This window comes from Cannabis sativa, chromosome 4, assembly GCF_029168945.1.
Source record: "Cannabis sativa cultivar Pink pepper isolate KNU-18-1 chromosome 4, ASM2916894v1, whole genome shotgun sequence".
Lineage (NCBI taxonomy): Eukaryota > Viridiplantae > Streptophyta > Magnoliopsida > Rosales > Cannabaceae > Cannabis > Cannabis sativa.
The window spans coordinates 36,775,924-36,795,286 of NC_083604.1; the positions used below are offsets into that span (position 1 = coordinate 36,775,924).

General features: G+C 35.6%; 2 protein-coding genes across 2 annotated transcripts; both read left to right on the forward strand.

The window, feature by feature from the left end:
* Positions 1-1,806: 1,806 nt before the first annotated feature.
* On the forward strand, positions 1,807-4,539 carry LOC133036907 (uncharacterized). The gene is made up of 6 exons (XM_061113678.1): positions 1,807-1,863; positions 2,399-2,496; positions 2,594-2,648; positions 2,739-3,228; positions 3,503-3,729; positions 3,812-4,539. The coding sequence occupies exons 1-6, from the start codon at positions 1,807-1,809 to the stop codon at positions 4,439-4,441; spliced, it is 1,557 nt and encodes a 518-aa protein (XP_060969661.1). The 3' UTR covers positions 4,442-4,539.
* Positions 4,540-18,412: 13,873 nt separating this feature from the next.
* LOC133036908 (protein FAR1-RELATED SEQUENCE 9-like) lies at positions 18,413-19,363 on the forward strand. The gene has a single exon (XM_061113679.1). The coding sequence runs from the start codon at positions 18,413-18,415 to the stop codon at positions 19,361-19,363; it is 951 nt and encodes a 316-aa protein (XP_060969662.1).

The following is a 19,363-nucleotide window of genomic DNA, read 5'->3' on the forward strand; positions in this document are numbered from 1 at the left end:
AGCAACGAGCTGCACAGTATGTTTGAAAAATCACGTAATACGCCTATGCTAGTTAGGGTGTTACACTCTCCACTATACCATTTCATTGTTATTTTTATTTTGTTTTTTATTTTCCATTTTCGTCTTTGTAGGGCAAAAGCAAAGTTCTTTCATTTCTATTTTCTTTTTCATTTTCCATTTTGTTTTTCCATTTTCCATTTTCGTTTGAGGTGATGAAACCCATACTGTACATTTTGTTCACTGTGGTGTACATTACTCGAAGTCTGCCATTGTTGGAGTTGTTACAGGGGGCGTCGACGGTGGGTTTTACACTTTGTCCGTTCTACTTTACATACTTTTCACAGAAAAAAAAATACATTTTTCAAGCAAACGTGGTGTTTTTGCATTTTTGTGTACTTAATATCTTCCATTTTGTCTCAGCTGTGGAGGGTGAGGTGTTGAAAGGATTGTGCATTTCTGTGTCGAGGTATTTCTTTCTCTGTCTCTCTCTATCTCTTTCTCTCTGGTTTTGTGTTGAATGGAGTTTGCATGTCTTTCTCTCTGTCTCCCCCCGTGCATGTGCTGGGTTTCTGTCTCCCCCCGTGCATGTGCTGGGTTGTTAGTGTGGAATGTACTGTAAATTATTTTGAGTTTGTCGTTTGAGTTTTTTATGAATATATGATTCGGTATTTTGATTTAGTGTGGAATGTACTGTAATTTAGGGGTTTTGATTTAGGTATTTTGATTTCGGTATTTGTGAAATGTGTTAGTTGACTTGTTTGGATTTTGAATATTTGGAGATTGGATAAATGGAGATTTTTTGAGCAATATGACAAAACTCATTTCAATTGAGAAATCTGAACCCAATAAAATAAAAATAGTTGTATTGTTAATATTATTATGGCCTTATGTATAGGTATTAGAGAAAAAGATGTTATCTTTTTCAGTTATGTGTTCGGTAAATACTAAAGATATAAATGTATCATATGTTTTTGAGCAACATGACAAAAATATAATTCACGAGTTCTATAATATGAGGTTGGATGGTGTTTTAGTGATCTTATCATTATGTAAATGATTTGGTTTTCTTTCTTGTTTTTGGGATAAAATATGAAAACATCAAGTATTTGTAAGTATGGTACCAATTTTAGAGGTACTATACTCATTGATAATGAGCATAATGTCATATAATTGAAATATCCTAATAGAAATAGGAGATATTATCAAACCAAACAAGTTATGTATTGAATTAAAAACTTAACACAGATAAATTAGGAGTACTATTAAAAATTCGGATAAGAATAACTCAAAAAAATATATGTTTTAAATTTTGTAAAGATATTTGTACTACAGAAAATAAATTTTTCGTACATTTTTGAGACCTTATGAAATTAAAACCCTTTCGAAATTTTTTCACTCATCCGGATAGAATTCATCTTATAAAATATTATCAAAAGAAATCTATTTTGTAAAGTAATATACAAGTGGACAAGGTTTAGAAGTCCCATTTTGCAACCCCATCAAAGCTTAATGTTCATACTTGAGGAAGTGTAATAAGACATTAGTAAGTACTCTAGTTTGCAAGTAAAACATTAGTTGCATTCTCCTTTGAAGAATTATGGACATTTTGACTATGTTAGGTATAGGGGAAAAATGTGGAAGGGATAGAAAATAAGTTTAAAAAATTGTGGTAGATCCTTATTATTTATTCTTTTCAGTGTATATTTTTATGTTCCTTCTGCATCTACACTGAGATGCCTATTTACCCTTGAACCTTTATACTACAATAAAATCTTAATATAATTTTTTCTATATTTTATATTACATATGTTGGCATCATTGTATGTTAAAAGTGAATACTGTATAACTGACTTTGCTGTGATGGTATTGTAATAGTAAATTATCTTAGGAAAATATGATTACTTGGAAGCAAAGGGAGACTATTTTGCAACAAGATGTGTGATTTTTATTGTTATTATTACTTGTTTATTTTATTAATTGTTTGTGAACTGCTGTACTTGGCGGTTTTTTTGTTCCAATCAGTAACTGGAGTTCTTGGTTTGGTACAGCCCACTCGATTTGGGGAAATTGACATTGCTTTTAATTACATTTTAATCTTATTTCAATTTTCCTTTTGGGAAATTATAATTATAACAAAACTAACAAGTTACAGAATCTATTATTTAGGCATATTGGTACATTGTACTTAACAGTTTCCATATAATACATATAATGAAATTATGTTATATAGGAAGAGATGCTTACCTGTTATTGTACACATATAGGAAATTAAGTGTCAGGATGTCATGAATACACTGAAATGTTAGACGATTGCAATGAATTATTCAAAGTCTTTGTCTTCCAACATTTTAGTGTTTTGAATGTTTGTTAATTTAAGTTATTTTGTCTTGTGTAATAGGTTTCTAAAATGGTATATAAACGGAAGAGGAGGTCTGCAGCAGACAAAAAGGATGCAACAGAGATAAAGAAGAAGGATTCGAAGAAAGCTTGGGCGAAGTACTAGTGAGTTATTTGTGGCAGTTATTTTAGTGGTAATATTTTTTGGTTTTGAAAATAATATTTGTAATTTCATTCCTTTATTTAATGGATGCAGCCAAGCCAATTTCTATGCTTATGCTGATGCACACAAAGAAAAGTCTAAAGCAGATGTGAGTGACTTGGAGTGTGTGATGGATCTTTTATTTTTTATCTTTTATTTAGCATACTTTACTTAATAATTGAGAGTCTTAATATTGCAGGTGCTTCGTAGTTTTAAGGAGCAATTTAAGCTTCTCAGCGAGGAAGAGATTGACAATTGGGCTTCATATGAAGTCGAGGCTTCCCCCTCAAAGGTTGGTGGTAGAGGGAAAGGGAAGAAGTTGAAGGAGACACTATCTGCTGAGCCAGGGATTGACAACAACGAAGGTGTGGGGGACGTTCAAGTTTCTGGCCGTTGCTCCTTCGAGCGTTTGGGGAGAATAGTCCCACTGCTCAACGAGGCTCAAAAAGAAATGGTGAGAAATGTCAGTTTCTCAACATTCTTAAGGGAGGATGCCCCGTACATAGACACTAAGATAGTTAGTTGGCTGATCGATCACGTGGATCCAACCACTTCTCGGCTGGAGATATTTGGAAGAACGATCCAACTATCGTCCAAGCTGTTAGAGGATGTCATGGGAATCCGGGATGGCGGAGAACCCGTGGCAACCGAAAGTGAGCGTGACCTAGTTGAGTTTGATCCAACTATAGGTATTCCCTAACTTTGCTGGAGAATGAGCTCAAGGAAAGCAGCGACAGTGACTACCTATTTCTCATTAAGTTTCTCCTTGTCTGTATTGGAACTGTGTTGCTGCCGAAGAATGGTACCGAGGTCAGCACTAGCTACATGCATTCTTTAGTTGACACAAGGTCAATAAAGAAGAAGAATTGGGCGACTGGAGGGTTTCGATATCTAATAAGCTCTCTACAGCGGTACAAGACGAAGAACACCAAAAATTTCTCCGGTTGCACGATATTTTTACAGGTAAGTTTTCGAATTATTGTGATGGTAGTAATTTTATTCTCTCGTGTACTGCGGTGGTAATGTATGTATGTACTTTTGTTTGGTGGCAGCTTGTATATTTGACGCACGTTGACTGGACTGCTAGTCACGTGGACCGCACTGTGGCTCCAATTGACTTTTGGACCACAAAACAGTGCAAGTCAGTGTACAAGTGGATTCGAGACCACGATGGTCACACAAGTGGAAAGGTACATTAGTACTTCAATTTTCTGATGCGTTAGAATTTTATTTGGGAGATATGCTAACTAGTTTTTTTGGTGTACTAAGCAGGTGAAATTGACTAACACATATGTGTTACTACCAAGTTTTGAATCCGCTGCAGTTGGGCAACCCACAAATGACGCAATATACAAAGCTGTGTGTGAGTTGAAAGATGAGGTCTTCCGGCTTGATTTGAAGGTGAACAGCGCAAAAGAGCTGTTAGTGAAGGTACTCTCAACTTACCTTGGGAAGGGGACTATGAATGAAGTGTTGGAGATACCCGAGACGAGCAAAGTTCAGCGCTCGCTTTCATTCAACAGGGAGACCGAGAAGAAGGATGACGTGGGTGTCAAGCGAAAGGATGGTGAAGGGACGAAAGATAAATCGGAAAAGGATGTTGATGATGTACAGAGTGTCCCTTCACTTAATCTATCAGAAGACAAGGTGGTTGTTCCAACTGAGGTGGTTGTTTTCGATGATTCGTTTGAGGTTATGAACTTTTGGGGAGAAGAACTCCCAGCTATTGTAAAAGAGGAAGTTGAGCAGACCGTGAAGGATGATTTTGATGATGCTGCGTTCGAAAGATTCAAAGAATCTGGAGGGAAGGTGATTGGTCTGTTCACTGTGAAGAAGGGTTACTCAAATCAACAGTACGAGTTCTTCCGTTACATTTTCTCTAGCGCCAATGATCCGAGGTAATCTCATGTTTCATGATTACTGTGTACGTAGTTGATATTAGTACATTTGTTTCGTTGTTGATTATTTGTTTTGTATTTCAGTGAAGTGTTAGCCCCTTTTGGGAAGGTTAAGGTCAAGGGGAGGAATTTCAAATGCATGAAACCGGAGTCCGATATATCAAACAGTGTACGTAGAAGTTCCCATTTGGTTGCTTTGAAATTCGTAGTTCATTATTTTAGTTAATGCCATTTAGAAATTGAATGAATGACAACGTAACGGATATTATTTGTGTAAATGTCAGGTCATTGATTGCTTTGCTAAAATCATGAATTTTCGAGAGAAGAAGCGCAACGGCATTGGAACAAAGAGAACTTGGTTTATGCCCACCAGACTTTCGGTACGAAATTTGATATTTAAAAGTGGACATGAATCTTTTGTATTTGTGCTGTAAACTTTGTTAAATCTATGTTTTTATTTAAAATGTAATCTATTATGTGTGCTTATTGTGCAGAGCAAGTTACTTGGAAGAACGATGACTGTGGAGAGGATGGCGAAGGAGCAAGAGTGGTCCACTCTTTATTACGATGCAGATTTGAGTTTATGTCACACTATAATTTGCATTTTCTTGAAACTTTTGTGTTGTATCAAATGTGTGTAGTTCAATTTTTCGATGACGTTGTTTGTTTTACTTTGTGCCAGATGGTGATACCCCTATTGGATACCGAGAGTGCTCCGCACTGGTTTGCGGCGAATCTGAGCATGGATAATACAACAGTGGAAATTAGAGACTCGTTGTCTTTAGCAATGCATAAGAGGTCACGTCGGAGCACCTGCGTAGAGATGGTATGCACGTGTGTACATGGTTTGTTGTTGTATTAGTGTAATTGCAATAATCTCAACTGTGATTGTTTTAATTTTTTTGCAGCTCCAGACTTTGGACCAATTGTTTGCCCCTGTCAAGCCAGGAAACTTGAATTTCAGCAAATTTGTAATTATTTCTTCAAGCAAGGACTACCCACAACAACAAAATGGCCACGATTGTGGAATGTTTGTAATGAAGTACATAGAATCACTATTCGAGGAAAATGAAATAATGAAAGAGGTAATTTAATGTTGATTTGTTTAGTTTAAGTTTTCATCCACTTAACTAAGTGTTTATAACGAAATTGAGGTGTCAATCTATTTTTTGATGGATTTGTTTCTATGGATTTGGTTGTCATGTATATTACTGAATTGATTTCGTAATGTACAATGCAGTTTGATCCTATTGAAGCCAGACTGGAATGTGTTGGGAAAATTGTCACCCACGAGAGTAACAAGGCTAAACATGCTGTGATGGAGGGAGTTAAGAAGCAATTTCGATTGAGCAAAACCAAAGTTCTTCCATCAGCATCCACAACTTTACAAGTACGTAGTCCATCAAGGTCTCCTCGAGACCCCCGATTCAGCACAACGAAGGCCAGGTCCGACAACATGTGGAGTGGCAAGAGCAAGTCCCCGAAAACCCGTCATTCTAAAAGGCTGGCCATAAGTAACAAGTAGTATATTCAGTACAATGGTTACGTTATTTATATATTTAGTATATTAAGTACAATGGTTACAAAAGTTAGGTTTTAGGTCATAAATTATATATAGTTATGTTATATATTTGCATCATACTACTGTTAGGTAATTTGGAATTGCACTAATGTTGGTGATTTTGTAATTTACTATAGGGTAAGACTTGTGGTAGTTTTTGGAATTTGGTGGAACAGATTATTATTACTGTATGGTGATTATTATTGTGAATATTATTACTGTTGTTATATTTTGCCATTACTAATAGGTACTCAAAATTTTTTTACCATAACAATATGTGAAGTACATTATTCTGAAAATGAAATTAACCAATTTTACTTTCTTTTTCACACTATCTGTGTTAGTCCAATCATGTCCATAGCCAAAATAATAAAAATACCTATAGTTATGTACTTTCCCATTATTATTGTGAATATTATTACTATTGTTATATTTTGCCATTACTATTAGGTTTTCGAAATTTTTTTACCATAACAATATGTGAAGTACATTATTCTGAAAATGAAATTGACCAATTTTACCTTTTTTTTCACACTATCTGTTTTAGTCCAATTATGTCCATAGCCAAAATAATAAAAATACCTACATTTATGTACTTTCCCATTGTAGAGATGAAGGCATTAATTCTGGCCTTGGACATAAATTTGGATCAAAAAGAGTAAGTACAATACAATAATGAGAAATAATAACTCTGGCCTTCACACAATTTCCTTCATAACAATTTTACCATTTGTAAATAATGTAATTAAAAGCTATCAAAAAAAAAAAGGTTACTGTTTTTCAAAAATGCAGTGTATTGAACATCAAGGTTTACAACAATTATATGGATACCTCCAACATATTAAAAATTATAAACAATGGTACCAATTTATTAAACATTAAACTCATAGCTAAAGTATAGTACAATAATGACAAATAATAACTCTGGCCTTCACACAATTTCCTTCATAACAATTTCACCATTTCTAAATAATGCAATTAAAAGCTATCAAAAGAAAGAAAGGTTACTGTTTTTCAAAAATGCAGTGTATTGAACATCAACGTTTAAAAATGGTACCAATCTATTAAACATTAAACTCATAGCTAAGTAAATCATGTAATTTAAAACTTTGAAAAAAAAAGTTGAAGTACTTTTAAAAAGCAATATAGTGAAACACAACAATATTGACTAAGTTACTATGAGACTTTTTGGATTATATTGTGAAAATTACTGATATTTATCTTTAAATCCTAGTATTTCACACTAGATTAATTAGTGTACTACGCACATATTGACATTGACAATCAATGACCAAATAGTACTTAAAAAAAATTTAATAGAACCAACTTAAATGCCTACCTTTCCTTTGACAACATACTTAAAAAACATAAAATAAACATCATACCACATACAATATCTCTAACAAAATGAAAGTTGGCAAATGATGAAAAGGCAAATAAATATAATGAAATATAATTTTTTAATAATGTTTTCATGGTGCATCTTCTCTTTCTCCAAACTCCTTATTTTGTTTCGCAATCCGAGAGTAGTGTCTGCAGGTTTTTTAAGATGAGCTTGATCGATCCAACAAAAGTAATCACATCCTCGACTTTCGTTGTTCTCCTGAAGTTAAAATAAGTACATTACCATATTTACAACGCCTAGTTTAAAATATTATTAAGGCGTTCGAAGTCTTACATAGTGCGGACATCCAAAGAAGCGACGACCAGGATTTGCTCTACTACTAGAAGTCCAAACATAAGCTAGATCACCACAGTAGCAATGGGGGTGTCCCCCAAGTGAATTTTTCCATGAAGGGAAATCCCTCTCGAAACCGTAGGGGTCCTCTCCAGAACCAGCCACCATGTTTTTTTTAACAAACCAAATTAGGGTGTTAGTGAGGCTTGAAAAGGAGTGTTTCCCTCGTCCTTATGGTGGAAATAGTGTGTAGTAGTATTTTCGGAAGAATGGAATTGGGTTTTCTGTGTGAATATAGGCTTGTGAAAATTAATTTAGGGGGGAAACTGAATTGTTTTGAAAACGTTAGAAAGTAAATTGAAATTGGGGAGCATATTTCGTGCTGCCTTTAAATTTTTTCCTTCAAAGTCTTTGGTGCACTATACTTATATACAACAAGTAGTGTCAATCACAAGCAGTCCAATCAAATTAAAATAATATTTTATGTCAACTCTATGAACAGTTAAAAGTACAACACATAAATATTTGTCCCCACATGAATAAACCACACATACAGCCGGTGTAGTTTGGTGTAATTGAATTGTATGAACTTTCTTATATTTTATGTTATGTCAAAATACACATGTCGGCCCAAATTAATAAACAAACTATGCAATAGTTTTTCTCTATTTATTGAGTTTGCAATTTGTATGTTTATTTCTTTTAATCAAATGACAACTTGTACGTTGATTATAGTAATTCTTGAGGATACCGGAGTCATTACTCTCCTAACGAACTCACTGAACCTAGTTCGACCTAGGGTGGTACAGAGTGACACTCAACCATTCGTAGTACTCACACTGTCACTTGCAGTGTTTACGGGTCCGGTGACAGATAGTATGTAGTCAAGTTAGCTGTGGGGTACCGGAGTCACTACTCTCCTAACGAACTCACTGAACCCAGTTCGACCTAGGGTTGTACGGAGTGACACTCAAACCATTCGTAGTACTCACACTGTCACTTGCGGTGTTTACGGGTCCGGTGACACACAGTATGTAGTCAAGTTAGCTGGGGGTACCGGAGTCACTACTCTCCTAACGAACTCACTGAATCCAGTACGACCTAGGGTTGTACGGAGGGACACTCAACCATTCGTAGTACTCACACTGTCACTTACAGTGTTTACGGGTCCGGTGACACACAGTATGTAGTCAAGTTAGCTGTGGGGTACCGGAGTCACTACTCTCCTAACAAACTCACTGAATCCAGTACGACCTAGGGTCGTACGGAGTGACACTCAACCATTCGTAGTACTCACACTGTCACTTGTGGTGTTTACGGGCCCGGTGACAGACAATATGTAGTCATGTTAGCTGTGGGGTACCGGAGTCACTACTCTCCTAACGAACTCACTGAACCCAGTTCGACCTACGGTTGTACGGAGTGACACTCAACAATTCATAGTACTCACACTGTCACTTGCGGTGTTTACGGGTCCGGTGACACACAGTATGTATTCATGTTAGCTGTGTTGGGTTTTATGCCCTAAATAAAACTCTTGACAATCTGATTAGTTATCAATATAAGAAATTTTAAGTGATTTATGTTTGCATGAATTTTACATGCTAATGGTTTAATATGTTTATTACATTTACACACAAAATCAGTTAAATCCAGATCATATGTTTATTCACAATTACAATATCGTTAACACAGTGGAATGTGATTGTGATCATATGAATCAAAAGACTAAGTCCCTGTTTCATCAGTGTTTTGGATTTACACTAATGTGATAATCAGCGATGATGTGTACTTACACTTGAGTAAGTGTTATGTTCTTTCCAGGACATTAGTAAAGTATACTAGTTTCGAATGTATGGAGTATACATTGGACTGGACCGATATTGCAACTTAGTTAAGATATTACAAACTTACCGTTATATCTTTCCAAGTCAATATCAGTAGTTGATGTTAAGATTAAAAGAATCTAAATCTTGATATGCTTAGGCTCAACTCAGGAGTGCTATTCATGTTCTTTGATTTATTAGTTAAGCCTACTTTTGGGTCAGGGTGATACGTATATTTTGGGAACATTATAGTATGATTGAGTGGGAGTGCTGAACATAAATATGGAATCTATAGCTTCTACTGGTGTATAGAAGTCAAGTGATGATTCCCTTCGAGCTTAGCAAATAAAAGTAAATGGATGAGCTCTTGTTTAAGTGACTAATTCTTAGATCACTAAACACCATTTATAGGTAGCTAAGTGTTTTAAGGGGCAAAATACATTGAGGGGTGAGAACGGTAAAATTATCCCATCTCGATGTAAATCATCTATATAGAGGATCTTTGATCACAATAAGATTATAACAATGGTTAAATGAGATAGCATATCTATATCGTGGAACATATAATATGCTCTATATAAGTCTGAGAGTGCAATTCTAAGTTCTAAGAGTGGATTCAACGAAGAACTGATAAGTAGGAATTTACTTGGTAAATTCGGTTCACTTATTGGAAGCTCAGCATATAGATCCATGGTCCCCATTCTAGTTGAGAGTATACTGCTTGTAAGACTCAATAATTGATTTGTGATTAATCAATTATAATTCTAAAGTTAGACTATGTCTAATTTGTGAATTTTCACTAAGCAGGGGCGAAATTGTAAAGAAAAGAGATTCTAGGTTTATTTATTTATTAATGGACTTTATATGTCTAGTTCATAATTAAATTAAATGACAATATTATTTAATAATCTATTTTAGTTATTGAATAATTAGTTTTGGCATTTAAATTGTTAGAATTGGAAAATTGGCGTTTTTGAGAAAATCAAGTGGGCCCATTATCTAAACCATGGCGGGCCACTTATTTAGATTTTTCAAATTGATATTTTCATTATTTTAATGCCAAATAATTCCTAACCTAAACCTAGTAGTTTCCTATAAATAGAAAGTGATGGCTCAGTCAAATCACATACTTTTCGTTATTTTTCTGACAGAAATTTCTCTCTTCAGAAAAACTGAGCCTTCCCTTGTCTATACCTTGGCCGAAACCCCTCTCTCTCTTTTCTCTTCCTAAATTTCGACCCTAGTGATATAGTAAGTGCCCACACACAGCAAGTAGTAACTCAATCATATATTGGAAGACTGTGAAGGATCAAACTCAAAGAGAAGGACATTCGGGCTCAAATCTTGATAATACTCTGTGACAGAAAGGATACAAGGGTTAGAGATCTGAGTGGAAGGAGACATTAATTCCGGTGCATCAATGTAAGGTTTTCTTAACTTTATATGTGTTTATTTTATCGTTTTAGAAAGTTCATATTTAGGGTGTTAAACAACATACTTGTGAGTAGATCTAAGATCCTGGTAAAATAATTTCCAACAAGCTGTGGGGTACCGGAGTCACTACTCTCCTAACGAACTCACTGAACCCAGTTTGACCTAGGGTTGTACGGAGTGACACTCAACCATTCGTAGTACTCACACTGTCACTTGCGGTGTTTACGGGTCCGGTGACACACAGTATGTAGTCAAGTTAGCTGTGGGGTACCGGAGTCACTACTCTCCTAACGAACTCACTGAATCTAGTATGACCTAGGGTTGTACGGAGTGAAACTCAACCATTCGTAGCACTCACACTGTCACTTGCGGTGTTTACGGGTCCGGTGACACACAGTATGTAGTTATGTTAGCTGTGGGGTACCGGAGTCACTACTCTCCCAACGAACTCACTGAACCTAGTTCGACCTAGGGTTGTACGGAGTGACACTCAACCATTCGTAGTACTCACACTGTCACTTGCGGTGTTTACGGGTCCAGTGACACACAGTATGTAGTCATGTTAGCTGTGGGGTACCGGAGTCACTACTCTCCTAATGAACTCACTGAACCCAGTTCGACCTAGGGTTGTACGGAGTGACACTTAACCATTCGTAGTAATCACACTGTCACTTGCGGTGTTTACGGGTCCGGGTGACACACAGTATGTAGTGAAGTTAGTTGTGGGGTACCGGAGTCACTACTCTCCTAACGAACTCACTGAACCCAATTCGACCGCGGACATACTTGGTGATGACGATGCACTATGGCAGAAGCCGCACTATGATTTAGGTTGTTTGGGCTGAGTATGTACTCAGTTCATCAGTAGTGTACCGGAGTCACTATTCTCCTAACTTTATTACCGGAGTCACTTTTTGTCTCAAACTACTATTGTATTTATAACATTAAACTGTTTTTTTATTAAATATCTATATTTGTATAGTATTCAAAAAATTATTATAATTTTGATTCGAACGATTAATACGTTAATGTAATCTTACATAAATTATTGCAATATTTATTCCAACGAATAATATTTTAATGAAATATTAAAATCGTATTAAAAAAAATATTGAGTTTTCATTATTAGTAAACATCCTAATTTAATTTCTTATTCATTTGGCCACACATGTTTATTTGGACATAATATTAGGATATTTGTTCCTACATGTGAGAAGTTTATGTGGCCATTGTTGTTGTTAACGGATGGGAACAATGGGAACAACATTACCTTATTTAAATACATAATTTTTCTAACCACAGTCAACCAAACCAGAACAAAACCGATCATTTCGTTGGTTCGAAATACGTCTTCCAAGGAAAAGTTAATAGGGGGTTGGGTTTGTTGAAATTACGTTTTTCAAGGGATTGAAAAAATCAAATTTATCTTGGGGTTATACCACCCTTTTTTAGCCATAGCTAGGTTTATATTAATTATTATTTTTTAATTTTTGACAAGACTACACAAGACAATCACATCCACAAGTACTATATATACCCCTCTACCTCTCCTTACTCCTTCACATCTCAATTTAGTATTGTTTTCTTTCCTAGAGAACTCACTCCCTATCTGTAGACGTATCTATAGTGATAATATATAAAAAAATAAATCATGTATTGTTGTTGCACCGAAGTGAAGATGTGTAAACAGAAGGATTGGTATGCACTACAACCATGTATTTGTAGGTGCATCAAGGGAATTTCAGCAATTCAATCAATCATCTCATAACAAATTTTGGTAATAACTCAACTCTTTATGTCAATTTATTTCAATAGTATATTATTACAAATTGTTTCTTAAAAATTTTATGTATGTGCTACATGTATTTTCAGGAAATGTTGACGAAGGTTTCGGATGGGTGGCGTAGGCTGGATGGAACTACTTCCAAGACGCCCAAATATGCCATCCTATGGAACCTCAACCTCCCGGAGTCGACAAGGCCACCGTGGAATGAGCGTTATCATATTTGACACAACGGTGCGCCAGACTCTCGAACAAAATGATACGCGGGAGGCAAATGTCAGCATTTTTTACATTCTTAGGTCAAATTTCTTCCTCATGTAATAAGAGTCCCGATGTTATAGTATATGTACAAATTCATCTCAATACAATGTATATTTACAGTATCAAATAAAACATCCTAATTAAATACCTCAAATCAAACATCAACTAACTTTGCACCCTTCGGTACACAAAAAATATACATGTATCATTTAAAAAATGGTTTATCATAATTAATTAACAAATAATGAAGGTATCTTTATAGTAATAACATATTCTACGTAAGTATTTTTTTTAAGTTATTCAAGTAGATAGTACAACCTACTGATTTGACCGTATATGGATTGATGGGAAAATATTACTAAAATGTTTATAATTTTAAAATACAAAAAATGTCCTCCTCATTTATTTAAAATCATTCTTTAGGGTTTTCTTTGAAAACCACAAACAATATCAGCTGCATTGTTCAAAAAGTTTATTGGGAACACAAGGTATTTTGAGGTGTTTTTCATTTCCAAGGGTATACATAGCAAAAGTTGACTAAAGTTTATGTACAAATTGTGTTCTATTGGGTATGTCTTTCGAAATATAATCTTAAATTTTATTTGGAATAGAACTATGTTAACCGAATACGTGCCATTGAGTTTCACTATTTCCAATAAGTTACCAACAACAATTGCAATGTCAAATTTTATTAAATAATTCCCTAATATAATAAGTGGATGTCAAATCATAATAACTAATTCAGTACTGTAATGAAATATTTTTTTTCCAACAATGTCAAATCAATGGATTTTATTGATTATACTTTCAAGGATTTATTTTTTACTTTAAGTGTTCAAATTATTATTTTATTATAAAAACGTACTTGGCTGAGTTTTAAATATATAGATGTCACATCATATGTACTGTAGGAGTTTTTATTAAAAAAAGACAAAAAATAAACAATGGTAATTTAAGTTTCATTGATATTAACCCAGTCAAAATGTATATTTATTTTTCCAAAGAACCGATTGCAGGGTAACTCATAAATTAGACCTTCCCTATTTCAACATGTTAAATACTGACACTAACGTACTTCAGTGTTTGTACAGTGTACTTCCCATCAAACTTTCGGTCAGGCGTCACCTCCTTACTGCATACTTGGATATTATGAGATTTAATTTTAAATTAAAACATTATTTTCTTTCATATTGACTTCAAAGGTTTGTGTTATAATAATATCCCTAAATTTGTATTTTTTTATATTTTTAAAGAAGGTAGTACATCCTACCGATGTCAACTGATTATTAAAAATTAGTATTCCAATAAAAACTAATAACAATTATTTTTCTCATAAATTGTACTAATTTCTTACACGTAGCCATTATTAACTGAGCTGGTTCTTGTAAAAAATGGTATTATTAAACACAATTTATTAATTAAGTAAATTTTCAGTAAAGTACGTCAGCGTTTTTACAGAGGTCAAATCAACTTTACTACATGATGACCCCCATATATTGTGGGATTTTATTTTAAATTTACACATAGTATGAAAAACGATTAACCAAACTATGTGGACACATTTATTTAACAGCCATTGTGAAGGTTTGGTGAATAGGTTGTAAATAGTAAATAATACATTTTGTATGTACCACAAAAAGGTAGATCTTCTCACCATATCGAATATTTTCAAATTTTGTAATTAATTGGGTGAATTGTAAAGTGACCTGTTGTCCTCTCATAATTTATACTTACCCCATGAAAAATATTATGTTATTAAAATAACGTACTTCGAGTTGTTTTAATTATATATGTCACATCATATTTCTTTGATAAATGACATATTAATAATGGAATTTATTTCCATTACACACATTGTTTAACTATAAAATGGTCGAATTAAAAAACAATTATTATTAAGTGTACATGATTTTCATTACGTGTACATCAACCCACCCAACCACTATATAAGTAAAGGTTTGGATTTTACAACAGCCCATTTATTGTAACCTCGTATTATAATTACCTACTAAAAAGGGAACCTTACCTAAAATTCAACCCTTTCGACTCAAGTCCTGAAAAGTCCCCACCTCATCCACATTCTTCAAAATGATCCGTAGGTACACCTTCAAGGAGTCCTAGACTCCGTTCAGCTTCAATCTCAGGATGTGTCAACTGTGCTAGGCTCGAGGGTGTTCTGCACGAGCACGAAAAACTCATAAGGAAGGCACATGTTAGAGCAGCAGAAGCTAAGCAGGAGTCATTAAAACTGGCGGAGCACCTGTACCATTCCGCCCAAGCATTGCAATATGCCAACACCTCAAAAGAAAAATTGGAAAATATCATGGACGACATTCTCGACTACACCGAGGTCTCCATACCCCATTACCCAGTCTATCCAAAGGAAGAACCATCAAACAATCCAAGGGGAAGTCCTTCGCAACCCAAGTCCCCGTACCGAGACGTTAGCCCTCCAAGTCAACGGAAGATCCCTCAAGTTATACAACTTGATTGAACATCCGTTGAGTTTCATTTAGTGGTATTATATATATATTGTATTATTTTAGTACTCATATCATATGGCTGTTGGACAACTTTTTGTTATGCCATTTATTGATATTTAACAACTTTGCTCTATTTTTGAATTTACTATTAGGTCAATGTAAATGTTATTATAGTACTTTAATATAACGAGTCTATTTTCATTTTCAACTTAGTTGTTATGTCGAAATTATTTACTTAAGTTTTGCTTCACAAATTAATTAAAAAGGAAAGTGACTTTACTACTTAAAAATAAACCAAATTCTAGATTTCACCACAAACACGTACAGTACATAAAACCATGAACAAATACATAAAATGGAAACCAACAGAGTACATCAGTTACTGTTTTTGGGAGAAGGATCCATTCCTCCTTTCTCTCCCCCTTCAATGTCATCTCCATTTGGCTCCTTGCCTTTCTCACTGAAATCTTTGACCTTCTCTTCTTCGGGTGATTTTTAACACCAGAGCTCTCACCCTCATCAAACAATGAGCGAACACAATTAAGTATTGCTTCCTCATCTTCATCATCATCTGAATCCCACATGCATGGGAAATCATTAACACAACAAAGTTCTCTAACTTGTTGCCCAGTGAAGCATAGTCTCGTCTGTCCATGTAGACATGCAGCAGAAAAGGCTTCTATGAAAGAATCATATCGACATATTTTGATTGTGGAATCTGAATTAGGGTTTTTCTTCGTAGCATCTTCGTAGCTACTATAAATACCTTCGTTCGGGCCATTGAAAGCAACCCAGTGAGGACCAGAACTCATATTTGATTATATTGTAATGATATGAATAACTAAATTACAAGTTATTTTGCTAAATAAAATTGTTGATGGGTTGCAACACATCCCAAGTGTGTTGTATAATGTCCCAAGTATAAGTTATAGTACATTTTTAACTTAGCTATACTCCATTTGCCACATCTGATGTGTCAAAAAAATGGGTGATAAAAACTATGAATTCCTAATTTAATACACGTGTACACTCATGGGGTTTTCATAATAGTACTGCGTTATCTTTGTAAAGTACAGGAATGGTTGAATTCATTAAAAGATGTTGCTATAGGCCCATTAATATAAGCCCAATGGATTTAAATGGGAACAACTACACATTTATTAAATTTCCTTCTTTTCTTAACTTATTTTTTTTTCAAAAATAAAAAAAGTACAATGTTTCATTTCGGACGTACGAAAATGGTTCAACTCATTGAAAAACTTAGGTGGAGGCCCATTAACATAAGGCCAATCTATTTAAATGCCACCACCAACCCTTTCAACTCAATAACATCACCCCTTTACACTCGTCAAATAACCTTATTTTACAATTACATGTGGAATGAAAATAAAACAATTTGTACTATAATACTGTCCTGACGTACGAGAGGAGTTGAATTCAAATTGTAATATTGTAGAGGCCCATTAATATCAGCCCAACAACTTTAAATGTGATCACCAAATGTGATCACCAACTCCACACAACCCTATTATCTCAACCCTTTAAACTCACAAAATCTAATTTCAATCCCCTCAGCACCCTCTTTCCCTTACTCCTCACCTACAATTCTTAGAAATCAATAACAAGCCAACATGAATGACGAACACACTTATGAATGGGAAACCATCACAGCAGAGCTAAACATCACAAAACCAGTGAATGAGATTGAAATACAGGACGTGCTAGGCAAGAGTCTCGACAAACTAGAAAAATGGGAAGCATTCTACGAAATGTACGCGAAACGGATTGGTTTCGGCACAAGGAAAGACGATGTACGACGTTCTCATGGGGTCATTGTAATGCGGAGGTGGGTTTGTTGTTCCGAGGGTTCGAAAAAAATCGCATCACCGGACACACCAAGAAAAAAAAGACCTCATGATGTCACTAGAGCCGGATGTCAGGCAGCATTGCATATTTTACTCACACAACCGTGTAACACTTGGAAATGCAAAGAGTTCAGCACAATACACAATCACGAGCTGGCTTCATCGAGTGAGGTACAATTTTTGAGATCATATAGAGTTGTGTCCGATGGGTTGCTTGCCCAAGTTAGGTCTATGAACTCCGTAGGAATTAAAACTACCAACATAATGTCTCATGTTGCTTTGCAAAGTGGAGGTTACGAGAAAATGCCATGTCAACTTTGAGATGTGTACAACAGGGTTGCTGGTGCGAAGCAAGAAGAGAAGATAGAGACGGACTCAGAAGGGGCTATGGGAGTTTTTGATTGTCTCGTAGAGAAGGATCCTAATTTCTTCGTTGTCTATGAGGTTGACGACGAGAATCGCTTGGCTAACTTATTCTGGGCAGATGGAAACTCACGCGTGAACTATGTGACTTTTGGGGATGTACTAGGATTTGACACAGCCTACATGACAAATGAGTATAATTAGCCCCTCACTGTTCTCATTGGCGTCAACCACCATTTCAACACATGCATCTTCGGCTTTGCTCTCCTCCTCCACGAGAAGCTTCCATCATATTCTTGGCCATGGAGATAAGAAGCCAAATGTTGTAGTTACTGACCAAGATGCAGCCATGAAACAGGCTATCGTTGAACACATGCCCGATGTTACGCACCGTCTCTGCGCTTGGCATCTCAATACAAATGCTTCGAAAAAGGTTAAAGATCCGATCTTCTTAAAAACATTTAAGGATCACATGTACAACTACTACGAGGAGGAAGAATTTGAAGCAAGATGGTTAGATGTCATTTAAACCCAACAACTAACAGATAATGAATGGTGTCAAACAACATTCGAGTCAAGACAACAATGGGCAGAAACTTATTTAAGGTGTTCATTTGTTGCAGGAATGAGAACCACACAACGTTGCGAATCCATCAACTCCGCTCTAAAAAAATTTTTAGAGAAGAATTATTGCTTGCGTGAATTTGTAACAACCATAGATATGACAGTCTCAAAACTCAGACACAACGAGACTGCAAATGACTTCAAAAGCAGATGCACTCGACCTCCCCCACCTAATCCTACATGCTTGACCACTTACTACAACCAATGTGTTGAATTCTACACAAGAACTATGTACCACAAGGTTGCTGGGCAGCTTGATTTAGAGAATAATTATTTTGTCATAAGTCGGGAGCAAGAAGGAGAGTGGCAGATATTCACCATTGGAAAGTTTCAGCATCCGGACGTCCAATACCGAGTTCATTACTGTGAAGGCCGACGAGCACTACATTGTAGTTGCTTGCTCTATGAAAGTCAGGGGTACCCTTGTAGACATTTATGGGCTACAATGAAAAGATTAAACATGAGAAGAATACCTAATTCTCTTCTCATGAAGCGATGGAGCGAATCCGCAAAGACAAATCTCCACCTACATTTTTACCCGCCAGCACAACCACAACAGCACATTTACGAGATGGCTAGGTTTGGATCTCTCAGTTCACTAACTTATAACTTCACTTTCTATGCAGCAAAATCAGAGGATTCATACAACCGTGCAAAGGAAGAGATTGAACGGCTAACTCTAATGTTCAAGGAAGAATTTGACTTCAATTCCAATCCGGAAGGAGAGACGCCACAACCTGGAAGATATCGTAGCAACCCCAACATTATTAAAGACCCCGAAGTTATGAGAACAAAGGGTACGGGAAATACAAGGGAAGGACCAAACGGGGAGCAGATCCCAAGAAATTCGAGACATTGTCGCATTTGTCGCTCATCAGACCATGATTATCGACGGTGCCCAAATCGTCAACATAACACTGGATCTCAGGGGCAACAACCTCCAAACAATCAACCAACACCTGACTCATTCAATGACCACTCCAACGAGTATTTCCCGGAACCGCCTTCCTCCACACAAGCGTCTTACTATGGTCATTCTTATAACTAG

What these genes read in the sequence shown, in the direction of transcription:
- LOC133036907 (XM_061113678.1), top strand. Translation starts at nt 1,807, where the DNA reads ATGTTGGCATCATTGTATGTTAAAAGTGAATACTGTATAACTGACTTT. An exon ending in TCGAAGAAAGCTTGGGCGAA is followed by an intron (nt 2,497 to 2,593) that starts GTACTAGTGAGT and finishes TAATGGATGCAG; the next exon opens with CCAAGCCAATTTCTATGCTT. An exon ending in TGAGTTTGATCCAACTATAG is followed by an intron (nt 3,229 to 3,502) that starts GTATTCCCTAAC and finishes ATATTTTTACAG; the next exon opens with GTAAGTTTTCGAATTATTGT.
- LOC133036908 (XM_061113679.1), top strand. Translation starts at nt 18,413, where the DNA reads ATGACAGTCTCAAAACTCAGACACAACGAGACTGCAAATGACTTCAAA.